This window comes from Phyllostomus discolor, chromosome 14, assembly GCF_004126475.2.
Source record: "Phyllostomus discolor isolate MPI-MPIP mPhyDis1 chromosome 14, mPhyDis1.pri.v3, whole genome shotgun sequence".
Classification (NCBI taxonomy): Eukaryota; Metazoa; Chordata; class Mammalia; order Chiroptera; family Phyllostomidae; genus Phyllostomus; species Phyllostomus discolor.
The window spans coordinates 38,743,235-38,767,174 of NC_040916.2; the positions used below are offsets into that span (position 1 = coordinate 38,743,235).

The 23,940-nt window shown below is 49.6% G+C and overlaps 1 protein-coding gene across 1 annotated transcript in view; it reads left to right on the forward strand.

Annotated features, from left to right (window-relative positions):
• Nucleotides 1–23,940, forward strand: part of MAGI3 (membrane associated guanylate kinase, WW and PDZ domain containing 3) — a 176,358-nt gene that overhangs the window by 137,913 nt on the left and 14,505 nt on the right. The window contains 10 exon segments of the mRNA XM_028503132.2: nt 1,205–1,299; nt 3,902–4,085; nt 6,632–7,158; nt 7,161–7,241; nt 8,462–8,493; nt 10,709–10,865; nt 12,895–12,986; nt 14,838–15,030; nt 17,075–17,263; nt 23,222–23,407. Of these exon segments, the coding sequence (XP_028358933.1) occupies nt 1,205–1,299; nt 3,902–4,085; nt 6,632–7,158; nt 7,161–7,241; nt 8,462–8,493; nt 10,709–10,865; nt 12,895–12,986; nt 14,838–15,030; nt 17,075–17,263; nt 23,222–23,407 (1,736 nt within the window).

Below are 23,940 nucleotides of genomic sequence, written 5' to 3' on the forward strand. Positions count from 1 at the left end.
TGAGAGCAGTAACCGCCCCGGCCTCGGGTTGTCGAGGCACCAAAGCGACAGAGAGACGGGGCAGCTGCCCCCTCCGCTGCCACCGCCATGAATGTTCACAAACAGCAACGGAATGCAAGTCCCGTGACTGTTCTTGTGCACGTGTTTTAGGCCTCAGCCCGTCTGAAGACCATCAGTCTGAAGACGATACAACCTGAGATGCTGCTGGCTTGGTGTTTGTGGAGTTCAGCAACGTCACTTTTTAAAAAGCGGGTTCTGCTGGAAAGTGCGTGTCATTAGGCTGAAAACACGTGTGCTTTGGGAGCGCTGGCATATCATTCCCATGGCTTCCGCATCGGGCCTGTTTGTGGCCCTGAGCATCTTGCGCGGCCGCTGCATTCGGACCAGGGTCCCCTGGCCGACCTGCCCGGGGAACCCCGGCCTGTCCCCCCTGCAGCACGTCCTCCGCCCACAGGGTGTTACAGGCACTGGTGGCTGGTCACTCACCCTCTCTGTCCCTCTTCTCTGCTTTCCCCCAGACTTGTGTGCTTTCCGGGTCAGTTGTGAGTGTCCCCAAATCAGAAATGCCCGTCAAACTTGTGGCAATTACGTAACTCATCTAATGTTATGTAATTAAGAAGAAATTTAAGTGCAGAGAAGTTGTTCTGTGAGAATGTAATTTGATAAGCAAACCTCTTCCTGACTTGCTGCTGAACTGGCGTGGGCGAGTCCGTCAAAAAGTAACAGTGGAATTGTGGAAGGCTGCTGCACCCGGGTTTCTTCGAAAGTATCTTCATAGCTGCTTCATTTTAGGGAAACTTGAAACCCTCCTCCTGTCACTGCCTTTTTGAAAAGCTGCTCGTTACCAGCAGTTATGATTACATCTGCTATGAGGACTACTACAGTTTTGGGGGACTAAAACTTGGCTTTTATTTTTATTTGTTTTTTAATTTACTTTTTAGTGTTTTTTTCCCCATCACCCTGCATTCACGAAGCTGTGTGTGACTGCGTCAGTGGCTTTGGCTTCTAGGCCTCGCCTCTGGGCTTCGCATTGGTTGCCAAAAGCCCCTCCGCCGGGATGTGTCAGCCCCTCTTGTCCCGTGCCTGGAAGCCGAACCGTCCCTTACACCACCCGCGGTGACGGAACGGTCTGGCAGCCAGTTTTAAAATAGCATGTAACTCTTTCATCTTAAACTGAAATTGCGTGTTTTTCTACACTTCACAGTCACCTTAACCAGAAAACCCAGTTTGAAAATCCAGTGGAGGAAGCCAAGAGGAAAAAGCAGTCAGGACAGCCTGATGTGGGGTCTTCAAAACCAGGTAGGACCTTCTTCTGGCCGGTGACACTCACACGCTGACGGAGTTCAGGGTGACGACTCGGAGCTCTTCGCTGTCGGGGCTCTGAAACCCAACAGGGCGTGCCTCGTTTTTGTCACTGTGAAGGTGGGGCGGATCTTGGCCCCACACTGGGATGTTTGAGAATACTGACGTTTTCCTCCTGCTGTGTGAACCGCTGGGAGAAGGGCATAATACCAAGGGCGTTGTTACGGGTCAGGATTTAAAGATTGTTTGATCCTAATGTTTAAGGTCAGGCCAGTGTTAGATCTCTCATTCATTACTGCCCAGTCTGCCCAGTTAATTGCTTAGGTCTGCTATCAGCTGCCATTCAGGATTCTTCATTAACTGATATGAAGAAATACTAGATAAGTCCATTATATTATTTGCCTCTCAAATGGGATGGTATTAATAAAACCAGGCTCATTTAGGGAACATTTTAAAACTCAGTGGGTTCTGAGATTTGGGGGAGCCTAGCCATTGTTGAAAAAGCTGCCCAGCGATTTCTTACCTTCCGCTCTTCCCTCCCCGTCACCTCCCCTCCTCCTGACTGTCATTAGCAGCCACATTAGCGGCCTGTGCGGTCATGTCGTAGTGACCAAGTAGGCTCCCCACCTCTGTTGCCATCAGAGAAACAGTTCCTTCTTGCAGCTACTTTTCAAAAACCTAGTCGCCTGTCTCACGTTTTGCATTTGATTTAGCAAATATTTTTAGTTTAACAAATCTTTTTGAGCACCCACCATATGCCCAGGGCCTTGCCAGGAATATGGTATCCAAAACAACTGGACAGGTCTAGCCCTCAACAGATGACAACCTCGTAGGAAACGAATGGTCACAACATGGGATGACAGGTAGCGTCCTAGCGTAGCGGTTAAATGTGCTCAGGTGCGCGGGGTTGCATCCCAGCGGTGTGACTTCGGGTGAGTCCCTAAACTCTCTCTGCCTCTGTTCCTCGTCTAAAGAATAGGGGTAATACTATTCTCATCGCCTAAGGTGGTTTGGAGTTGCAGATTACCCTAATACAAGTAAAGTGCTTACAGTGTGTCTGCAAATGGTGACAAAGAAGTGGTGCCTTTCATTGTCATTAATAGAGACGTATAAGCGGCGTGGCGGCATGATGCCGGTAGCACTCAGCGCTGCTTTGGTGGAGAAAGTCATGGGGGGGCAGGGGGCGGGGCTTGCGAAGCAGAGGGCCCATCACTTCTGAACTGGGTCTCGAGGTGTCAGAAAAAGTCACATCAGAAAGACGGAAATTTTAGAGGACGTGAAAGTTGACAGCAACATCATCCATCGTAGCCAGAAAGAGGAAACAACCCCAGTGTCCACCGGCTGACAGATGGATGAAAGGAGTGAGGTCTGTCTGTCCGTGCAGTGGAAGGCTCTCTGGCAGTCCAAGGAGTGCAGTGCTGACACACGCTGCGACTCAAACGAACCTCGGAATCGTTACGGGGAGTGAGAGGGACCACTCAGAAGACGACCTCGTGTCGTGTGACTGCAGTTTTTGAGAAATGTCCAGACCGGGCAAATCCGCAGACAGCTGGATGAGCGGCTGCCCGAGGCTAGGTGGGAAGTGTTCAGGTCGGGAAGTGCAGTGACCCACTGCTCACGGGCCTGGGGCTTCTTGTCGGAGGAAGGAGGAATTTTCCTAGAATTAGGTCACGGTGACGATCCAACAGCACTCACTTCTACACTGTAAGTGGCTGTATTCCGGCGTATGTGAGTTATATCTCAGTAGAACTGTTAAAAAAAATATTTGGCAGAACATGTTAAACATCTTTTAAAAAGTTTCCAGCGATGCTCTGGAAATTACGAATCTGTCCTCTGGTCCTCTCAGGGTTCCCAGAGGCGCCCTGATGGCAGCCGCCGTGGCGGGCGGGGAGGTCCTGGGGACAGGAAGGGAGGTGCTCCCTGCAAACGTGGACCACTTTCAGGTCTGAGACGTCTGAGGAAATCGCTAAAAATAGGCTTGTCAGTGGAGCTGTGCTTTTCTTCCTCGGAAACATCCACTAAACATAAATGAAAGAAACAGGAAGCTACTTCCTGTGTTTAGGGATTTCTCCTCCCATCAGACGTCCATGCAAGGCCGCAGAAAGCCCGGGCTGTCCTTAGGAGAAGCTCTGCAGACAGCCCCTCTCACAGGTGTGTGGCGCCGTCTCCACCTTCCCAGCACTGTCTGCACACACGCTCAGCGGGCGCCCGTGCAAGGGAAGGGCACAGCGGAATGGGCGTCGCTGGCTCTCGGGAGTTAATAGTCCGTTACACTCCGTTTTGAGTCCAGACAGGGGTTCTGGGGTGAAAGTAAGTACAAACAAGGCAACGAGGAGGAGGAAGAAGTAGGTGCTTTCATCTTTCAAATAACAAGGAAGGATCCTAGAAAAGAGAAATGACTCACTATGATTTTTTTTTTTACTGATTTACTGGTAGTTTATGAATTTAAATTCTAACTGTTCCATTAGATTCTCTCTGATTTTTTCTTCTCTGTGATTCGTCATGTTTAAGTTACACAGACTACCTTAAACATTGCCTTCAGGGGCCGTAGTCATTGTCCCGGTTTTCGTTCTCAAAGCCGTTTCTCATTTCGGCCCAGACATGGAGAAGTCCCACTTCACCCGAGACCCGGCCCAGCTGAAGGGCATCCTGGTCCGCGCGGCGCTGAGGAAAAGCGCGATGGGGTTCGGCTTCACCATCATCGGCGGGGACAGGCCCGACGAGTTCCTGCAGGTGAAGAACGTGCTGAAAGATGGGCCTGCCGCTCAGGACGGGAAGATCGCCCAGGTGGGGGCAGCTTCTCGGAACGCTTGGAGAACAGTGATGCTAGAACAAAACTGAGCGTGCAAGCGTACAAGGACACACACACACACACACACACACAGGGTGCGGCAGAAGTAAGGCCTGCGTGAGTGTGGTTGGTGGGGTAATAATATGGGTGTGATAGTGTATAGTTTTAATTTGAGCATTTCACCTAAAATGTCACGATGTGCTTGAGTGCAGTATTGTCATGTTACAGAATTACATGCTTATGATTTTATAATAAAAGATTTTGTAATAAAAGGGGGCATTATTTGTGCCAGACCCTGTACATCTGCCTACATAATAAATATGTATGTACATATTCTGGATATTACGTACCATCCGCATTAGCATCTGGGGCAATACTTCGTTAAAAATGATTCAAGCATTTTTAAATTTCTGTAGCAAAAATGTATGACTAAGTATATAATTCTATAAATATCAATATGTAAGTATATTATACACTATCATTTATATAGAGAGAAAGAACTGAGTTATACAAATGAAGAAGATTTCTGTGTTAAAACAGCTTATCCTTTAAATTAGGTACATATTAGTTTTAAGGGAGAGCCATCTTTACAAATATGTGGAAACAGAAAAAAGGTATTATATTTATTAATTTTCAAATAGTTTGTATAATTTCAGGCTAACTCTTTGGCTCTACTAAGCTAAGGATTTACAAACCATCTCAGAAAACTACTTGATTGTTTGGATTTCTTCAGTTACGCAGGGTACTTTGGAGCTACCTGACATTAACCTCTAATCTTTTTGAAAAATGATCCATTGTTATGTTCATAGTGGCACCAAACAAATTGTCCCCCATTTTTCTCCCAAGTTTTTTTTTTTTTTTTTCCTTAGTCTCACTGATTGTGAGTAAAATTAAGCAACTGTTTGAAGAATGATAGGCACATATTACCATTTTTACAGAGCTGAACCAATTTGTCTTTTCTATCGTTTTCCTAACTTCATTTCTAGAAGTTTGTATGTGGCTGACAGTATTGATAGCAAAGGGAAGTTCAAGGCTCATTACAGACACCAAAGGCGGTTTAAACACTGTTCCAGGAGGGTTTTAGTATTCCACTGAGGTGCCCCTCGCGCCGTTGACTGGACTTCCCTGATCCCCTGTCATTTCACCCGCCCTGTGAGCGCAGCCTACAGGTGGGCAGTTGCGAAGTCATCCGACTTTCCACGGTGCATGTCGGCCTGTGTCCAGTCAGGATATGGGGTCTCTCAAACTATGCTTTCCCATGCAGGTGATGGGAACTCAGAACACACTTAGTTAAAAGTTATATTTGTAAAGACCATTATTTAAGCCCTCCTCTATTACATTATAAAATAAGCTCTAGAGATTAAAATTAATACTTTTTTTTTAAGTTTTCAATTTTGACTTTTTGAGCATTTTGTCCATGGAGCACAACACGTAGCTATTATGTATACTGTTGAGATTTTACAATATTCAGATTTGTCTAAAATCTTATTTGCATAGCAATACAATACTTCATGAAAATTCTGGGATTTTAACCAGGGGAGAATAAGTCAAAACTTTGTTTCTGATCAGTCTAATTTCCATATCTTCTTAGGTTTGGAAACAAATTTCTGCAGACTCATGTTTTTTAAAAAACATTCATGTTGACTTTTCTAAAGCCTACATGCAATCAGAACAAATTAAAAAGTTAAAAAAAAAAAAAAAAAAAAAAAAAAAAAAAAAGTAACTCTATTTGGCAATAATCTTTTAATTAGCTACATTCAAGAAAAGCAGTAATGGGCAGACAGCGGAGGACAGATTTTAAAAGTGGAGGCTATGTTCGAAAAGCACAGTTGGTAATGTCGAGTGGTCGTGGTCCTAATAATGTGAAATTGGGGCAGCGGAGCCAACTTTTTTTTACAAGATTAGTTAGTTCGCTGGCTTCTCAGTGTCTTCATACATCCTTTGCTTGCGTTGAATTTTGTGTTGTTTGTTTCTCCTTGTGAAATCTGAATTACAGCAAGTTGAAACTCTAGAAAAAGAAGGATGCTGAAAGAAAATATATTCATAACAACGCTATTCTAATCTTAGCCCTACGTTATGAATTTTTAATTACATTAATGGCTTCTTCAAAGTCAAGAAACAAGGTGGTATTTGAAGATCGCCTTTTCGTGCAGGGAGTCGGTGGGAGTTACTTGCTCCTCCCCTGTGTGCTGAGTGGCTGCTACAACACCCCTCACTGGTGTGGCACGTGGGTGGGACACAGAGGATGTACTAACAATGATCATACGAATTTGCACTTATTTTTGGTGTGAGTCCCTTGAGCTGAGGTCGTAAGCCTTGCTACAGAGATAATTAAGATTTGTACATTCATGCATTCTTTCTAGAGAGGAGTCACAGAGGGAGAGCCACATGTCTGTATTCAAAATAGCAGTTAGTGAGCAGGAAGAGGTTTCCAGAATTCAAAATCAGATTCTAAATTTAAGTTATTTCTGTGTCCCCTGACAACAAAAAAAATGAACTTGTCCGGTGGTTTTAATGTCATCACCACGGTTATCTGTTACCAGGCGACGTCATTGTAGACATCAACGGCAACTGTGTCCTTGGTCACACCCACGCAGATGTCGTCCAGATGTTTCAGCTGGTGCCTGTCAATCAGTACGTGAACCTCACCTTGTGTCGTGGTTATCCGCTGCCGGACGACAGCGAAGACCCTGCCGTGGACATGGTGGCCGCTACCCCTGTCGTCAACGGGCAGTCGGCCGCCAAGGGAGAGGCTGGCGGGAGCACTCAGGACTTCAAGCCGGGAGCCCTGGTCCTGGACCAGAACGGAAAGTCGGGACACCCCCTGGCCAGCGACCGCCTCAATGAGCCGTCGGATCCGAGCGAGCAGAGGGCGTCCATGGCGTCGTCGGGCAGCTCGCAGCCGGACCTCGTGACTGTGCCTCTGGTCAAGGGCCCCAAGGGCTTCGGGTTCGCCATCGCGGACAGCCCCGCGGGGCAGAAGGTGAAGATGATCCTGGACAGCCAGTGGTGTCCGGGCCTCCGGAAGGGGGACATAATTAAGGAAATCTACCACCAGAACGTGCAGGTTTGACCCATCTGCAGGTGGTGGAGGTGCTGAAGCAGTTCCCGGCGGGGGCGGACGTGCCCTTGCTCATCCTGAGAGGAGGTGAGTGAGCGCACCGCCGGAGGAGGAGGCCTGGGTGCGCCGCATCGCTGTCTGCTGCGTGTCCTCCCTCACCGGTCAGAGCGTCTTCTCCCCGCAGGCCCCGCTGGTCAGCAGTGGGCATTTCCGGGAGCTTCTGTCGGCTTCCATAAACAGTATCTCCTGCAGAAGATCCCTTAGTTATTGATAGTTTCACTCACATATACACGATGGATTTCTTTTCCTCTATACTCTTTTAAAAATCCGATCTATGGCTTTAATGATCGGAGAGAGTCACACCGTGAAGTCGTCGTGTTACTTCACGTGAAATGCACCCTCTTCCTTCCGTCTTCTCTGTGGGGGACACCAGCAGAGATGGGCTCCCTCCGTCACTGGCACGGCGGCGGGCCCCCTCCCCCCACCGAAGGCGTTTGAGAGGCCCGCCCAGCCCCTCCGTGGAGGAGCAGCGTGCTGGGCGGCACGCCAGTCTGCTCCGTGAGAGCGACCGTGATAGCCTGTGCTCGGGAAGCTTCCGTCTTAAGCTCCAGTCCCCATCTGTAGATGTTAATTAAACCCCACAGTGCCGCCCGTGTGAGAGAAATACAATTTTTATTTTCCAAGGTCATCAGCGGGCACAAGCTGCTCCCAGACATGATCAGTTCAGGCCCAGGGACCGGTCCCACAGTCTGCACGTTGATGGGCTTTCTGAAGGCTGTGCCTGAGACTGACTAGTGCGTGAACGGATGAAATCCGGCTCTTCACTCGTTTACTTATCTCCCTGGCTTTTAGTTTTCATATTTGAGTAGTTTAACTTCATTGCATTAGTTTTGTTTGTTTTTTTATTATTCTCATTTCTCTGAACTATTTTTGTTTCTTTCTGTGATGCGGTGGAATGTGCTCAGGGGATGGGCCGGAGGGTTCTCCGGAGTTTGCGCAGATAAGACAGGGGCCGGCGTGTGGTTCAGGTTGGCTGTCAGTTCCTTGCCGTGCTCCCTGCGTGTCCTGCGGTGTAGGGAGATAATGTTACTCTCATTCAGCCTTATCTGTAAAATGGTAGTAACATTCAGGCCTGAGGACTGTCATAAAAATGAAACAGTTCATGTATAATGCCTGGCACATGGGAGGTGTCAGACAGAGAATTGACTAGCCTTCTGAAAGTTGAAGCTGGTTTATCTTAAATGTTAAAAGTATTTGTAATCTGGAAATGCTTCCTCTGTTTTTAAAATTTGGCTTATTTTTTTAAGGTCCTCCTTCACCAACGAAAACTACCAAAATGGTGAGTATACAACAGCGGCCCTCAAATGCTTCTTCCCAACACACCAGAAGGGATACCCACCCCCCCCGCCCTCCTGTGTGAGGACCGCCCCCTGCAGCCGGGACTGGCCCGCCCAGGAGAAGTAGGAGCCAGGCTGCCCTGGGCTTGTGTCCGACACTGAGAGGGAAGTGGGGGGGTTAGGCAAAGCCCCCAGAGAAGAGATGCACTCTCCTGGTGAAGTGCGTCTATTGCAGGAATACGAGAGGCCCGAACTGCCAGTAGGCCTGTCCTCTAAACCAGCAATTTTCAACTGGCATCCTGCCAGAGTTTTTAAAACATGCAATACCTGACTGTTTAGTCAGGGGCACTGACCTCTTTTCCCTTAGATCGTCAAAAAGAAAAACAAAGAAAGAAAGAAAATGACAACAGCCAGCACAACAATAGCTGACTGGTGTGAGTGAATCAAAATTACACCTATTTTTTGTCAGATTAGCAAAAATACAGTTTTCAGTGTGCCGCAGAATTCTAGTGATGCGCTTATGTGTGCCGCGAGAGGCGAAAGATCAGAAACCGCTGCTCTGAACAGTGAACCGTGGTCACGCTGCAGGGCCGGCTCGGGAGCCCTCTCTGTGTGGGAGGGACCGTATGGCTGTGCCTTGGTGCCTGGGGGGCACAGGCGGGGTTGCCTCGCGAATTGCACGGAGACCGTGTATACCCACGTTTAGACGACCTTCTGTGCCCAGTGTGCCGGTGTCACAGTGATAGGCCGTCAGAGGTGGGACAGCGTTTTCGTGGGCGTTCTTCTGAATAACCGTGTAGCCAACTGAAGGGCGTGGAGAGAGAATAAGACCAAAGGAGGAGGCGGCACCAGACGAAGGACGCTGTTCGAGAGACTGTGTGGGGTGCACACGCATAGCTTCTCCAGCAGCCACAGTCACCGGACGTGGACCAACAGTTACGTGGGAAATCCCGAACAGGTCTGCTTTGCTCGCGCTGCAGTCTGTTGTCTCACAGCTGAAGGACGTCGTCCATGACCGTGAACCACGGCGACGAGAGGGAAGACCATCACGTGTCAGATGGATAGATTCTTTCTGGCCCACCAGATAGGATCCTCTGCAGATTTGCTGCCCTGTGGACCTGAAGGAAAGAAGTGCTGCCCTTTAGAGACTGGGCCACCTGGGTCCAGTGGACGGAACTTCCAGTTCGGTTAAAACTGCACTGTCGTTTTTCCGTTTCCCTGGTTCCTCTCATGACTGTTCTTCCCTCTCGCGCCACCTTACCCATTTCATCGTGGATGCCGGTACGGCAGCGTGACCACAGTGCTCCCAAGCGCACGGAAGTCCCCGCTGACCCTGGCTGCTCCCAGAATCCCAGCACGTGCGGGGCAAAGGGGAGGGGGCTGCTCCGGTCTCCCTGCCATCGGCCTGGGTCTGGGTCAGCGAAGGGTCCCCCCGGCCCCTCCCCGCTCACGGACACCAGCTGCCCCCCTGCACCCCGGTGGCGGGAATCGTTTTATCACACACGTCTGTCATCTCCTTCTCCCCACCGTAACTCAGGGCAGCGAGCTGTTCTCAAAACCCTGTTTTTTCAAGCTGTTTGTTGGATTTCAATGTTAAGACGCTTGAAAGAACTCTGCTTGGATGTTACTTTGCAAGTGCCATCTGAACGGGAAAACTGCAAAAATACGCTGTTTCCCCTCATCCGATTGGCTGGCGTCATGCTCGTCTCCGACACACTGGGCTTGGCCACGCAGGTCTTCCCGACCTAACTAGGGTAACCCTTCCTGCTGCGTTTGCTCGGAAAGAATCTTCTCCCGAACATACTCACTGGGAGGCAGACCCAGTGAGCAGGGGAGGTGGGGGCTCCCAGAGGATCTTCTCTCTGCCTCTCTCCCTCCCTCGTGCTCTACTTAGAAGCGCTGCTGGGTTGCATCGCCACTCATCTTCTCAAAGGCGACTTGCGTCTTGCTTTTGGAGAGCAGGGCAAGAGGGCTCAGAGGACTGATTAAGGCCGTTCTCTTGATATCACTGTGAGCCTTCTCTAGTTTCAGTTAAATATGTTTCAGCCAAACTCCCGTGACCATGGATGCCTGTCCCCCTGCAGCGCAGCCGCACCCCGGCTCTGACCACCACCTCTGCCCCCGGCATCAGTGGTGTGCACGGTGTAGACAAGCGTTTATGGACTAACTGACCATCTGGCTTCTTAAAATACTAAGTAAGGCCCTTTTCCATTTCAGAAAACAGATAAAAAGGACAATTCGGGAAGTCTGGAGGCCATAAATGAGCCCATGCCCCAGCCGATGCCTTTCCCGCCCAGCATTATCAGGTCAGGATCCCCGAAACTGGATCCCTCTGAGGTCTACTTGAAATCTAAGACTTTGTATGAAGATAAACGTAAGTAGTTGTGCAGTATTTCAGGGGTGCATGTGACAGAATACATTTGAATTTTTTTAAACTGGGGCCTGCCCATCTTTCAAAACCATGTTGACAAGTTATTCCTTCATTCCCATTCTAATATGACTCTGGGCTCTTCCATCTGCATTCAGCATTCATTCATTCTTTTCAGAAACATGCATTAAGTGCCTACCGTCTACCCAACATCAAAGTCAGTAATGGGAATAAAGAGATAAATAAATGGGTTGCATAGACCCTGCACCCAAAAAGTGATTAAACCTAAATGGAAAAAACAAATATGTAACCAAATAAGAGTTCAAATAAGTACAAATCAGCCTACCCGGTGCAGTAACAGAAGGGTGGACAACGTGGAGTGAGTCCGCAGGAGGGAGTGGTCAGTTTTACCACGATGGGTAGCAGGAGTGGCAGATGTGGCTTCATACAGGAAGTTGGGGTTTGGCCACATCTTCAAAGACAAAGAAGTGTTTGCAGGACAGTTAGGAGGGAAAGAAAGAAGGAATAGCATCTGCACCTCGGCCTTGCATGGTCTGGGTGCTGCAAGAGGGTCAGTGTGGCCGGGCATGGTTGTCAAGGGAAACCAGAGGGCAGGAGCCCGTTGTGGAAGCCCGGTGTCGGCCAGAGGAGTGGTGGGCAGCCACAGAGTGACTTCAACTCTAGGGGTGATATCGCTGGGCTGGGTTTCAGAAAGACTTTCCGGACCAGGGAATGGAGGGTGATGAACCAGAGGGCTCTGCAATGTGAGGAGGAAACTGAAGCGCAGGCCAGCTCCTGCAGAGCCCAGCTGAGGGGCAAGGAGGGGAGAGGGTGCGCGGGCAGAGGCTGAGGTCCACGCTGGTTGGTTACTGATGCTGATCCTTCCCGAAGGAAAGTTGCAGATTGGAATAGGTTTCATTTTCTTAATGTATTTGTTTTTAAGAGATTTAAATCTACCTTAGAAGAGATGTACCCAGGTGGAAATATTCTGTATAATTGACTTCATAGTTATTTAACCAATTGTAGATCTCTGATCGTCCCAGGCCATGTTTAAGAAAGATGAGAACCAGGCATAAAAGTACAGCAAGGCAGTGGTTTAAATTAGTGCAGCTGTGGAGAATCCCTTCCTCCAGACTCCCATCCACGTCCTGATACTTTCCGAAACTTGGCAGAAGCTCATCAATCCCTTCGGGCCTCACCCATAAAATAATCAAGTTGGACTCATGAGCTCTTTTCTCTCTAAAGTTCTCTTTTCCCTTTCTAGAAAACACTTCTTACTTATAAGTAACATTAATACTTTCTAAGAGATAAAATCTTAGGTGTAAAGTAGCTTATCCTGACTTGATAATCTGACGGATGCCCCGTTCATGGGGCAGGATGGTGAGGGGTGGGGCCTGGACCGTGGAGGTCAAGCTGAGTTTAACCCTCTGCCGTTTCCCTCCTGGGTGACGCTGGCTCCTCAGGTTCCCCAGCTAGAAAACGGGGCTAAGAACAGGTGTTAACTGTTATTTAACTTTCTTTTAAAATAATATCACTTTGCAAAATGAGGCTCAGTAAGCAGCTCATGTGGAATGCTTTTCCAAAACAAAGGTATGAATGAGGTTGGGAGTAGCTTAAGGCATTTTATGGTCTCTCTTTTTCCAGGATTTGCCCGTGTTAATTGAGATAATTTGTACCTATCAAATATCAAGCTTAAATGTGATAATTCTGAATTTAATGTGGTAGTACTGATTTGAGGGCATGAGGAGTCAAGGGCAGTATAATGCTGAGAACATGGACATGAGGATATACATATTCCTAAAGCATTCTTGATACCGAGTTTTGTTTGGGACTCAGAACAAAGATTTATAATGGAATTGTTTGTGGTGTTACACGCCTATGTAAATTTTTGCATCTCAGAAAGTTCTGAGAATGTAGTTTACTGACCTCTATAATATTATCCTACTAAATACTGAATTTTGTTTTATTTTAATCCTTTTCAAAGTAAACCAAAGTATTCATTCATTTAAAAAAAATTTTTTCTGGTTTTCCCTAGCGCCAAACACCAAAGATCTGGACGTTTTTCTTCGGAAGCAGGAATCGGGGTTTGGCTTCAGGGTGCTGGGCGGAGACGGACCCGACCAATCTGTGAGTTGAAACGCTTCGGGCTTGGGCTGCTCCTGTTTGCGCTTCGAAGTGGCAGTTGGTAGAATATGGTTTTTGTTGTTTTCTCTCTCTTTTTTAAATTTTGTTTTCTCTGACAGTTTCACTGTTATGAGGAGAACTGCACTCCTCTTGGTGTCGTGGCCCCCGAGGCTGAAGCCAGAGGTGCAAACTGGCTGTGTCCACCCTCAGTTGGGCGGGGATTAATTTCTCTGTGTGCTTAATGTGTTTTAAATTTTCACTTCCTTTTGCCTTCATTAAACAGGTTTTAAGACATTTTTCTTTTCTAAGGAAGCTGTAATTCAAACCCTTTACCACAGTCACTCCAGCTCCTGGATGTTCCGTAGCCACTCGGCGTGAGCCATGAATGGCGTGTCGCCTAGTCCACATTACTCACCGCATTGTTGATGGGCTGACATTTTTGTGCTCAGCGCTTTGCATGCCGTTTCATCTGTCACCTGTGAGACTAGAAGAATATAAATAATTGTGTTTCTGTCCAGAAAGCATGAGGCTAGCTTGCAAGGCATTTAAAATCTAGAATTTTATTTATACATGATGCTCACATCAAGTTAGAGAGCAAGTGTAGTGGGTATTATTTTAAGTTTTGCCCTTTGTTTGAATGACAGAAATAATACAGTTTGTAGAATTTAAGAATGTACTTAAGTTTTGGGGGAATATAACGTCGAGAATGATGACATGATTATCCTGCTGGCAAGTTAGGTGAGTAAGTCATCTGTCCAAACGGCAGGTATTCTTCTGCCTCTGAACAGAGCATTGATTTCTGCAGGCATAAGTGTGCCTGGCGAGCCGCGTGGGGTGCAGCTGGCACGGCTTCCCCGACGCGGGCCAGACACGAGGGACCGGGATTATTTCCGAAGGGAGCCGGAGTGCCGTTTCACTGCCTCCGATTTTGGTGGTGCTCAGAGTGGTCACTTAGACATTTTCAGGATTTTTCTCAAACAACTTGAGAGGGAACTTTGTCTTAAGTGTCAGGTTTTAGAAGCTCTGAAACCAGCTCCAACATTCAGGATGGCCTAATTATTATAGGATTTTTTTCATCCTCACCCAAGGATATGTTTATTGATCATAGAGAAAGAGAAACATCAATGTGAGAGAGAAACACTGACTGGTTGCCTCCTACACATGCCCCGACTGGGGATCAAACCCACAACCCAGGCATTTGCCCTGACTGGGAATCGAACCCTCAACCTTGTGGGTATGCAGGACAACCCTCCAACCAACTGAGCCACCTGGCCAGGGCTAATTACAGGATTTTAATTGCTGGCCAGCGGAATGACCTAGACATGTTCACCTAGATGCCCGTGAGCCCTAGGACACTCTGGTCCCCAAACATCCTGACTGCTTTGAGGTTTGAGAACCAGAAACGTTTCTGTTTTATCTGCTGAACTTGTACTGACAGCCAGACATGACAGCAGTACTGTGAGAAAGATCCAGCTGCGTGGACCGTGAGTGAGAAGTTTTCTCGATGGCAACGGACCTTCCTTCCCTTTCACACTCACCCCGCAGCAGTGCGTTGTCTGAGTTCCATGTTGCTGTTTAGTTGTAGTGCCGGCGGCACTCTTTCAAGTTATCGCACAGCTTTGCATTCCCCCTTCTCTGTCCTCACCTCAGAGGACCCCGAACGGATGATAGAGTGTGGTTATTTGCAGGGCCGATTTGGAGAATGGTCCCACTCTAAGGCATCCCCTCCCCCAAGCGTGACTGTTTCCGTGGCTGCACTGCGGGAACCCGTGGGTTTGCGCAGGACTGAGTCAGGATCCCAGCAGGTCCCGGCAGACCCGCAGAGCAGCAACCCGCGCTTTGTCGTCCCGGCAGATATACATCGGGGCCATCGTCCCCCTGGGCGCCGCCGAGAAGGACGGCCGGCTGCGTGCGGCCGACGAGCTGATGTGCATCGATGGCATTCCCGTCAAGGGGAAGTCCCACAAGCAAGTGCTGGACCTGATGACCACCGCGGCCCGCAACGGCCACGTGCTGCTCACCGTGCGGAGGAAGATCTTCTGTGGCGGTAGGCAGCCCCGCCCCGCTCTGCCCGGTCGCGAACGGTGCGCAGACTCCGCCCCCCTGCCCTGCGGCTTCGCGGGTGGTTTTACTGTGTCCTGTTTAGCCACGTCTGAGACAGTGGCTCCTGCAGAGCCGTCTGGGGCGGCCCAGGGCCTCCTTGTGGGAGGTCTGGACGGTCGAAAGGATTCGGAAATAGCACTACTGTCGGAAAAGAGAAATTGGGGTCTTCCGTGTTAAGGGTGTGGTCGTAGATTGATGAAGTCACCAGGTCCTGTCTGTTTTCTTAAATGCAGTCATTCGGTTGTCCTGCGTGTCGCAATAGCTTCGTATCAAAGGCTTTTGGATCCTGGTGAAATCCTAACTATTCAGAGGACAGAATGTTTCTACCTGAGAAGCTGTGGTATCATTTGATCTAGCATTTAGTGAGCGCTTGCTGTGTCCCAGGCGGACGGGTGGTTTTATGGGCAGACTGAACCTTCACAACGCCGATATGTGAATACTGCGCGCCCCAGCATCAGCAACTCACGGAAAGGCTGGGAGACTTGTGGCTGGTGGGTCAGTCCTAGGGCCAGGATTAAAGCAGGTGTTTCACGCAGAGCCGGGGTCCAGATTGTACCCTCAGATACAAATCTCCCTTACATTTTGCTCATCGATAGCTTTGTGACTATCAAACAAATTTTTGGAAGTGACTTCTTGCCACCTAAAGTCGTACAAAGCCACCCACCTGTAGCACAGGACAGGAAGCCCCCGAGGGCGGGTGTTTGTCCGTTCAGCCGCGTGCTGGACCCCAGCCCTCGGAACGCCGGCCTGGCACCAAGGGGACACCAGTCCCCGTGTGGTGACTCGACGACGGTGGCATCACTCTGAACATGAGGCCCTGCTTTGCAACATCCGGAGTAAAGCCGGCCTGTCTTAGGAAAGGTCGGGCGTTTGGAGACCCACACGGGTTTGTTAACGTGGCATCACCTGCCTTCGGTGGTGCTGGAGTCGGCACGCGGCAGCCCGCGGTATAGACGTACCGTGAGGTAAAAACAGGGTGTTCGGCGCCAGAGGCTGGCTCTCCGAGACCGTCCTGAGACGTTCAGCCTCATCTGATGTCCCTGCAGACATTTTTAGCTAATTCGTTCCGATCTGCATGACACTAAAAAATGCTTTATTTTTCATTAACGATTGGGTGTTGGTGGCTTTTTGTTGAGATTCAAAAACGGTCTCAGAAATCAGATAGCTGTTGAGCCAGAACAGACGCTACCTGCGTGTACTCGTCAATGGCAGCGTGTTGTGGTGGTTTATGATGATTTATATCAACTCATGGCACACAGTTTACCTTTTAAAAGAATCAATTAGGATTAACTTGTACTGTTGTTCCTCAAATCGTGGTGCCATCCTTGGAGGGGAAGGTGCAGGCTAACTGGCCGCTGGCAGGGATCCCGGCAGGCGGGACCTCTGCCCGAGGGAGGTCTGTCCATGCGGACAGCTTGTTCCAGGCCTGGGAGCTGCCCGTGGTGAACCCGGCCCACGGTGTCAGTCTGGGGCTCTAACCGCATTGTGTGAGGCAAACCCAGGTCGCTGCCCTCCCCGGCCAGAGGCAGCCCCTCTGTGCTGCCCGCCGCTTCCCAGACAGCGCGGAGCTCAGCCCCTGCACTCAGTTACCGTGCAAGTTGACTTTAAAAGGAAGTTCACTGTGTCACTCCTCATCATCAGCTTTTGTGAAAGTCACTGGTCAAGGTTGAACCCTGTTCTGGAATTCAAGCAGTGTCTCGAAGAACATCTTTTACTGTCAGGTGTCGCGGATGCCTCCAAAAACCCGCTTTGCGTGAGAGCGTGTTTTGTGCGTCTTTCCCGTTTGCTTTGGTCTCGGGCTTTGCAGGCACTAGACAGGGCCGCCGCCCCATCCGCTCCCGTCCGGAGCGCACGTGGGTGGGGGCGCGAGGCTTTTCTGTTTTCTTACTAGAAACTGAATGTTTTCGTGAGAGGTTCGGCACAAAATGACTTTAGTTATCAAAAATTACGGTGCGCCAGAAATATCAAATCGGTCATGTTTATTGTAGAGAAACAACCTGAGGATGACAGCTCCCAAGCCTTTGTTCCAACACAGAACGGGTCTCCCGCCTGAGCCGAGCGGAAGCGGCAGCCCCGGCCTGCACCCCAGGAGGCCTACGATGTCGTCCTGCAGCGGAAGGAGAAGGAAGGGTTCGGCTTCGTCATCCTCACCTCCAAAAACAAGCCGCCTCCAGGAGGTAAGGGCGGCTGTGTCCCGTCGTCACTGGAGTATAGGAAACCGAGCAGGAATTATGGGTGAACGGCCTTAGAGACTTCACTTTTAAGAATGATGAAAGTTTCTTGTTTTCAAAATCAGGTAATCTGAACCCAACCTCCTAGACTTCAGGTTTGTGTATCATCTCAGATTCCAGAAAAGAAGTGTTAGCGGCTGAGTTTTGCATCAAGATTATCTTTGGCCTTGGCTGATGCGGCTCAGTGGGTTGGGTGTCGTCCTACAAACCAGAAGTGTTGCTGGTTTGATTCCCTGTCAGGGCGCAGGCCGGGGTTGCAGGCCAGCCTTCCATTCAGGCGTGCAAGAGGCAACCACCTATCGATGTTTTTCTCACGCATGGATGTTTCTTCTCCTTCTCTTTCTCCCTTCCCTTCCCCCTCTCTCAAAGAATAAATAAATAAAGTCTTTTTTAAAAAGATTAGCTTTGACAATATATCAGGAACAGGATCTAGTTGTTAGTAAAGAACTGTACTGAATTTTTTAATATAGGGACACAGGTTGTTTTGTTAGGAAAATTGTGTATGCAGAAATGAACTAAATGCTAAAAGCAGTTTATTTTTTTTAATATTTTCTTATTTTAGATTTTATTTATTTTTAGAGAGAGGGGAAGGGAAGGAGAAAGAGGGGAAAAAAACATCAATGTGTGGTTGCCTCTTGCACACCCCGTACTGGGACCTGGCCTGCAACCCAGGCATATGCATGGACTGGGAATCGAACTGGCGACCCTTTGTTTGCAGCCCTATGCTCAATCCACTTAGCCACACCAGCCAGGAAGAAGTAGTTAATAATTGCCATAGTCTAGCTCTAAAGTGACCTTCTTGAATAATAAGCATTCTTCCCTTTGATTTATGACTCGCTGAAAGGTCAAAATTTTGTCAGAACAGTTAAAAACTCATCTAAATATCCTGAACCTGGTTTTTAACAGAGTATTCTCATGTGCAAAGGATGAATATGTACATATTAATTCCATCACCAAAGAGGAATTACCTTTAGTATATTCAGGTCTGTTAGGATTCAACAAATTAAATATTTGTCCGGTCTTAGTGGTTCCAAGAAATAATTATCTCTAAATATAATTATAAAATCCAAATGCATATGAGAACCAGCAAACAAACATTTATGTTTCACGTGTGCCAGTAACTTATGTGTCTAAGGCACATGGCCCCTGAGGATGCCCCCGGCCCTGCCCGTGGTTTGGTCCTTTCCTGGGCAGTGAGACCGCCCCTGGTAGATGAGACGGCCGGTCGCTGAAATCCTAGCGAACAAAGCAGACAGTTCCGGGACAGTGCTGTGAGCCCAAGCGATTTTGCGCAAATCTCGCCAACGTGAATGCACGTGTGTAGAGCAAGAAGCCTGGGACCTGCGTGAGCTGCTTTCTCTGGGATCAGGCCACTGCTCACGGCCGCGGCTTTCTGTTTTCCATAAGCGGTTGCTATGGTAACACTGGGAGCTGGAACTGCCGCTGATGCTGTGAGGATGATTATGTGGCCTGTCTCAGAGAAATGAAAGAAGAGCTTTTAGGTGGATTTCACGTTGTATCATTGGAAATAAGGATATCCCAAAAAACTACCATTTCAGGTCATCGTATTCTCACTCTAATGCCATACAAGAATCCTAGGCTTTCAGACTCAGCAAAACGGTGGTGAGATTATTACCCAGTATGATAGATGCTAAGCACTTTTTATACTGAAGATACTCCTTTTCTAGCACTATAAAAATTATGGGAGAGTGTCCTGGCTGGTGTGGCTCAGTGGATTGAGCACCAGCCTGAGAAACAAAGGGTTGCCGGTTCAATTCCCAGTCAGGGCACGTGCCTGGGTTGCAGGCTAGGTCCCCAGTAGGGGATGCACGAGAGGCAACCACATACTGATACTCTCTCTCTTTCCCTTCTCCTCCCTTCTCCTCTCTAAAATAAACAAATAAAATATTTTTTTATTATTTAAAAGTTAGTCCCATTTTCACCATTTAACTAAGCGATTTAGAGGAATTCAGTAAATAAGGTGCATTACTTTAAACATGTTTAACATCTTTATATTGATTGTATTTAAAAATTGTTACATTTTAATATATATTTAATACATTCTTATTTGCATACATTATAGTAGTTTATATTAAAATTTCCATGGTTTACACTTATTTGTTTAAACTCTTCCTTACTATTGTGATAGTCCCGGGCACCGCAGATCCCTATACAAGACAGTCTCATTAGACGTTGGCTTTGTAATCAGACTTGGATTTGAGCCCACTTAAGTCTCGTTCTAGCCGTCTGGTATCGGGCCCATCACTGACGCCGCACGAGCACCAGTGCCCTCTGTAAAATGAGGATGAGGATGGGGTGCCCCTTCTGTCTCTCCTGAGTCTGAGGATTACGGGAGGTATGCATTGAGTTCTTAGCCTGGACCCACAAGACATGTTCGCCGCTGTCAGCGTCGCTGTTTATCAAACTGTTTGTCGCCGTCTCTTGATCTTTTTTAAAAGAACTTTAAAAAGTGTATTAATGAGATGGGAAGAAGAAAGCCCAATTAAAATGTAAGATGAGGCAGTGGCTAATGTGTGGCAGGAAATGAGTGTTTGCAGCTCATTAATTATCAGCTTGAATGGTAAATTGGGCTGAGGTTGGCAATGAGTTTTAGATAAAGCACTGGAGATTTTCAGTCATGGCGCAAAACAGGACTGGTGATTCCCTGAAATGCTAGTCAACAGTTCACAAAGCACCGAGCCCTGCCGGCACTCTCCTTGGAGCTCCATTTGCCTCTTACCGTTGGAGGAGAGGGCCCGGGGGAGGCTGGGTGCGGGAGCCGTCCCTCAGAGCCTGAGCCAAAGCAGCAGGAACCTGTGTCCGAGTGGGTCCTTCTCGTGGACCTTGTGCTGTTGGTGGAGAAGGGTGTTCCGTGCAGTTCAGACTATCTTTCCTTCTGATCAAATGTGCTTCTCGTGACATTCGCCACGAGAAAAGGCCACAGGGGCACCTCTAATACCAGTGCTGAAACCCTGAGACCCCCTGCCATTTTTCAGAGATGGGGGTCGGGGTCCGTACCCTTGGGCCCAGCTGGGATCAGTGCCACATGAACGGGGTGCTCAGGAAAGACCTGAAGACGAAGAGCAGGACTTGGCTAGTTTTTGCTTTGTCAGCACCTGAGAGGTTTTCGTGTTTCTCTTTCTTATCACATGCTTTTCCGTCCTGGTTGCAAAGGGTCTCTTTGAGAAGGGGACATTCTCAGTGACTGTCCTTTCTTTCCCTGAGATGCAGTGTTTTAAAAGCACCACCGTGGTCTCGGCCTCTGGGCCGGCCAGTCTGTGAGACGCGGTGAGGCCCGAGGTGAAGGAGGCCAGGCACACTGACCAGCAACACCGAGGCAGAACTCCTGACTCTCCCTTGGCCGTGCACGCCGAGGGGTTACCTTGGAAACAGTCCATCCTGAGCATGTTCGGAAGCTGCCTTTCCACCGGTCTGTGTGCTGTTTCTGACGGTCCTGCCGGTCCTGTTCGAAATGCCAAGACAGGGACGGCCTGAGACTTTCACCATCCCTCCCCCAGGAGGCCGGCCCTCCAGGAGGTCCTTTCCTGCGAGCCGCCGGCTCCCTCCAACCACGTGGCTCGCCGGTGAGGACGGAGCCACGGGGCCTCCAGAGGCTCCTTCTGTCCGATGCCCTCCCCAGTCTGATCGGACCCCGTCCCGTGGGCCGGGGGCTGAGTCATTTTCTTCTCGGGGTATCTGGAACGAACACTGTGTGCGAGCCAGTCTTTTCCAAGAAGGAGAGTCACCGAGGTATTGATTTGGGAAGTCACCATGGGGCCGCCGTGTGAGTCACCGGGCACCTGACTGGGCACCTGACCGGGCACCTGTCGTGCCGTCAGTGAGTCAGCTCCTGCACCTGGCGCAGACAGACCCTGACCCCGCCCTGCACTCTCCTGATTGCTTTGTTTGTGAGGAAGATGGCATAACGAGGGCTTGAGATGATTCAGAGCAGAAGGCACTTGCTTCTACCCTCAACTTCCTCCTCTTTGAGAGAAAATCTCCCGCTGTGTAATCCTGGAAGAGCAGGAAACACGGCGTCCACCGGGACGGGAATCGTGACCAGCAGCAACTTCCAGTCCCTCACACACACCCGCTGAGGCCCCAGGCAGCCTTAGGGAGGCGCTCATCCCACTGGGGCAGCGAACACGGTCACGGTGCCATTTAAAACATTAGCTGTCCCCGTCCGAGACAGTCAGCGGGGCCCCAGGGCCTGGGGAGTGCACCGTCCCAGGTAGGCAGAGGCTCAGAGAACACACACAGGTGCCCCTTTTCAGGTGGTGAGAGGCACTCGGACGAGGCTCCTCAGTGTCGGAGAACTCATTTTAAGCCACGAAAACGGCAGAGTGCCTGAACAGTCAGAGAAGCCTTCAGCAATATGGATGGGGGGGCTTGGGACCGAGTGGCACAGAGGCGCACAGGGCCTAGGCTCGGCTCCGCACGTTCAGGGTGGGGTTTATCATGAGCCAAAAATGGTAACGTAGACATTAGGGTTCTAATTCTACTCAGCTTTCCTGATTTTAGAAAGATCTAGAGGCTGGCCCTGGCCAGTGTGGCTCAGTTGGTTGGAGTGTCGTCCCGTAGCTGAAAGGTCACTGGTTCCATTCCCAGTCGGGGCACATGCCTCGGTTGAGGTTTTGATCTTTGATCCGGGCACGTGTGACCCCCGGGTCAGGGGGCATGTGGGAGACAACCAGTCGATGCTTCTGATGCTTCTCTCTCACATCTATGTTTTTCTCTCTCCTTCCTCTCTCTCTCTTTCTCTCTCTCTAAAAAGCAATGAAAAAATGTCCTTGAGTGAAGATTTAAAAATTTTTTTAAAAAAGCTCTAAAGGCCTAAATAAAAGGAATTAACTTTGTTTTAGAACTAAGTAGGATTCACCTGAGTGGTCGGTCAGCCTTACCCTGTACCTGGGTTTCTGGCAGACCATCTGAGTCCGAAGCTTGAGTTTGAGCTACATTGATGCCGAAGGGAACCAGCGCCCCTTCGGTAGGACCAGAGACGGTCTCATTGTAGCAGCTTCTGAAATAGCCCAAAATGCGCCCTGACTGGTGTGGCTCAGTGGGGTGAGCGTCATCCCACACACCGAAAGGTCGCAGGTTCGATTCCCAGGGCTGCGGGCCAGGTTCCCGGTTGGGCAGGCAAGAGGCAACCAGTTGGTGTTTCTCTCCCACACTGAGGTTTCTCTCCTGCTCTCTCCCCCGCCCTCCACTGTCTCTAAGAATAAATAAATAAAAATCTTTTATTTTTTTAACACAGCTTTTTAAAAATATTTTACTTATTTTTAGAGAGGGAAGGGAGGGAGACAGAGAGAGAAACATCAATGTGCGGTTGCTGGGGGCTGTGGCCTGCAACCCAGGCATGTGCCCTGACTGGGAATCAAACCTGTGATGCTTTGGTTTGCAGCCCGAGCTCAATCCATTGAGCTACGCCAGCCAGGGCTAGAATAAATAAATAAAATCTGTAAAAAATCAAATAGCCCAAACTGTGATGCAGCTGGGGTGGCCAGCAGCAGACGAGAAACATGGGGTGAGTGGGTCGTTGTCCTCGGTGCCGGTGAGGCTGGCCATCTTAAGCAGGATGACGGTGGCAGTATGAAAGCGGAACCGGGGTTGTGGGGACGGGAGAGCGGAGGGGCGTCTCCGCTGTGGCTGCAGCCACGCAGGGCGGGTGCACGTGGGCGGGGCGGGTGCACGTGGGCGGGGCGGGTGCACGTGGGCGGGGCGGAAGGCCATTCCTGTGAAACAGCTGCATCGGGACGGGAGGCGCTTGTGTGGTGCTGTTTTGCTGTATGCTAAAGGGGTTTTCTTCGATGCTGTGTGAAATTTTTAAATAATGATGATGATAAATCCAACACGGACAGATTTCTTAAATAATTGAAGAACCCGGGGATGCTTTTCTCACAGTCATTCCCCATAAAATCGGCCGAGTCATAGACGGAAGCCCCGCCGACCGCTGTGGGAAGCTCAAGGTCGGAGACCTCATCTCCGCAGTGAACGGGCAGTCCATCGTCGACCTGTCCCACGACGGCATCGTGCAGCTGATCAAGGACGCCGGCGTCACCGTCACCCTGACGGTCATTCCCGAAGAAGGTAAGGGCCCCAGCGGCCTGCCTCCCCAGGCGACCCGGCAGGCGCAGAGCCCGCGGCGGTGGGGAGGGGGGCGCTTCCTCCGGCTCTGCCACAGTCGCCGCGGCGACAGAGCCACGGCTGTGCCCGGAGCCTCGTTCTCTGGCCTTTTCCATTTAATGGATGTGAAAGTTTATTCGAAAGTTGCCAGAAGTTCGAGAAGAATAATCCGGCCAGCGCGTGGTGGCCGTTTATTTATGAGCTGGAGAAGCAAGCACCCAGCAGCGAAACAGGTTGCTAAGACTTTTCAGACCCTGTTTTCTTTTAAAATAGTGTCTGAAGTCTCTGCCCCAGTGAGAGAAGGTCAGAGCGAGTCAGTGCAGGCCCTTCGTGCCGGCCCCCGGCTGCCTCGCGTGGGCTCTGCTCTAGAGAGCTGCCTCACGGACGGATGGATGGACAGACAGACGGGAGGACGGGAGGGAGGGCGTCGGCTGGAGCAGCTGGTAAATGGCCTGAAGCGCACTTTGTGTCTTGCTTTGCTCTAAAGCTGCCTTTTG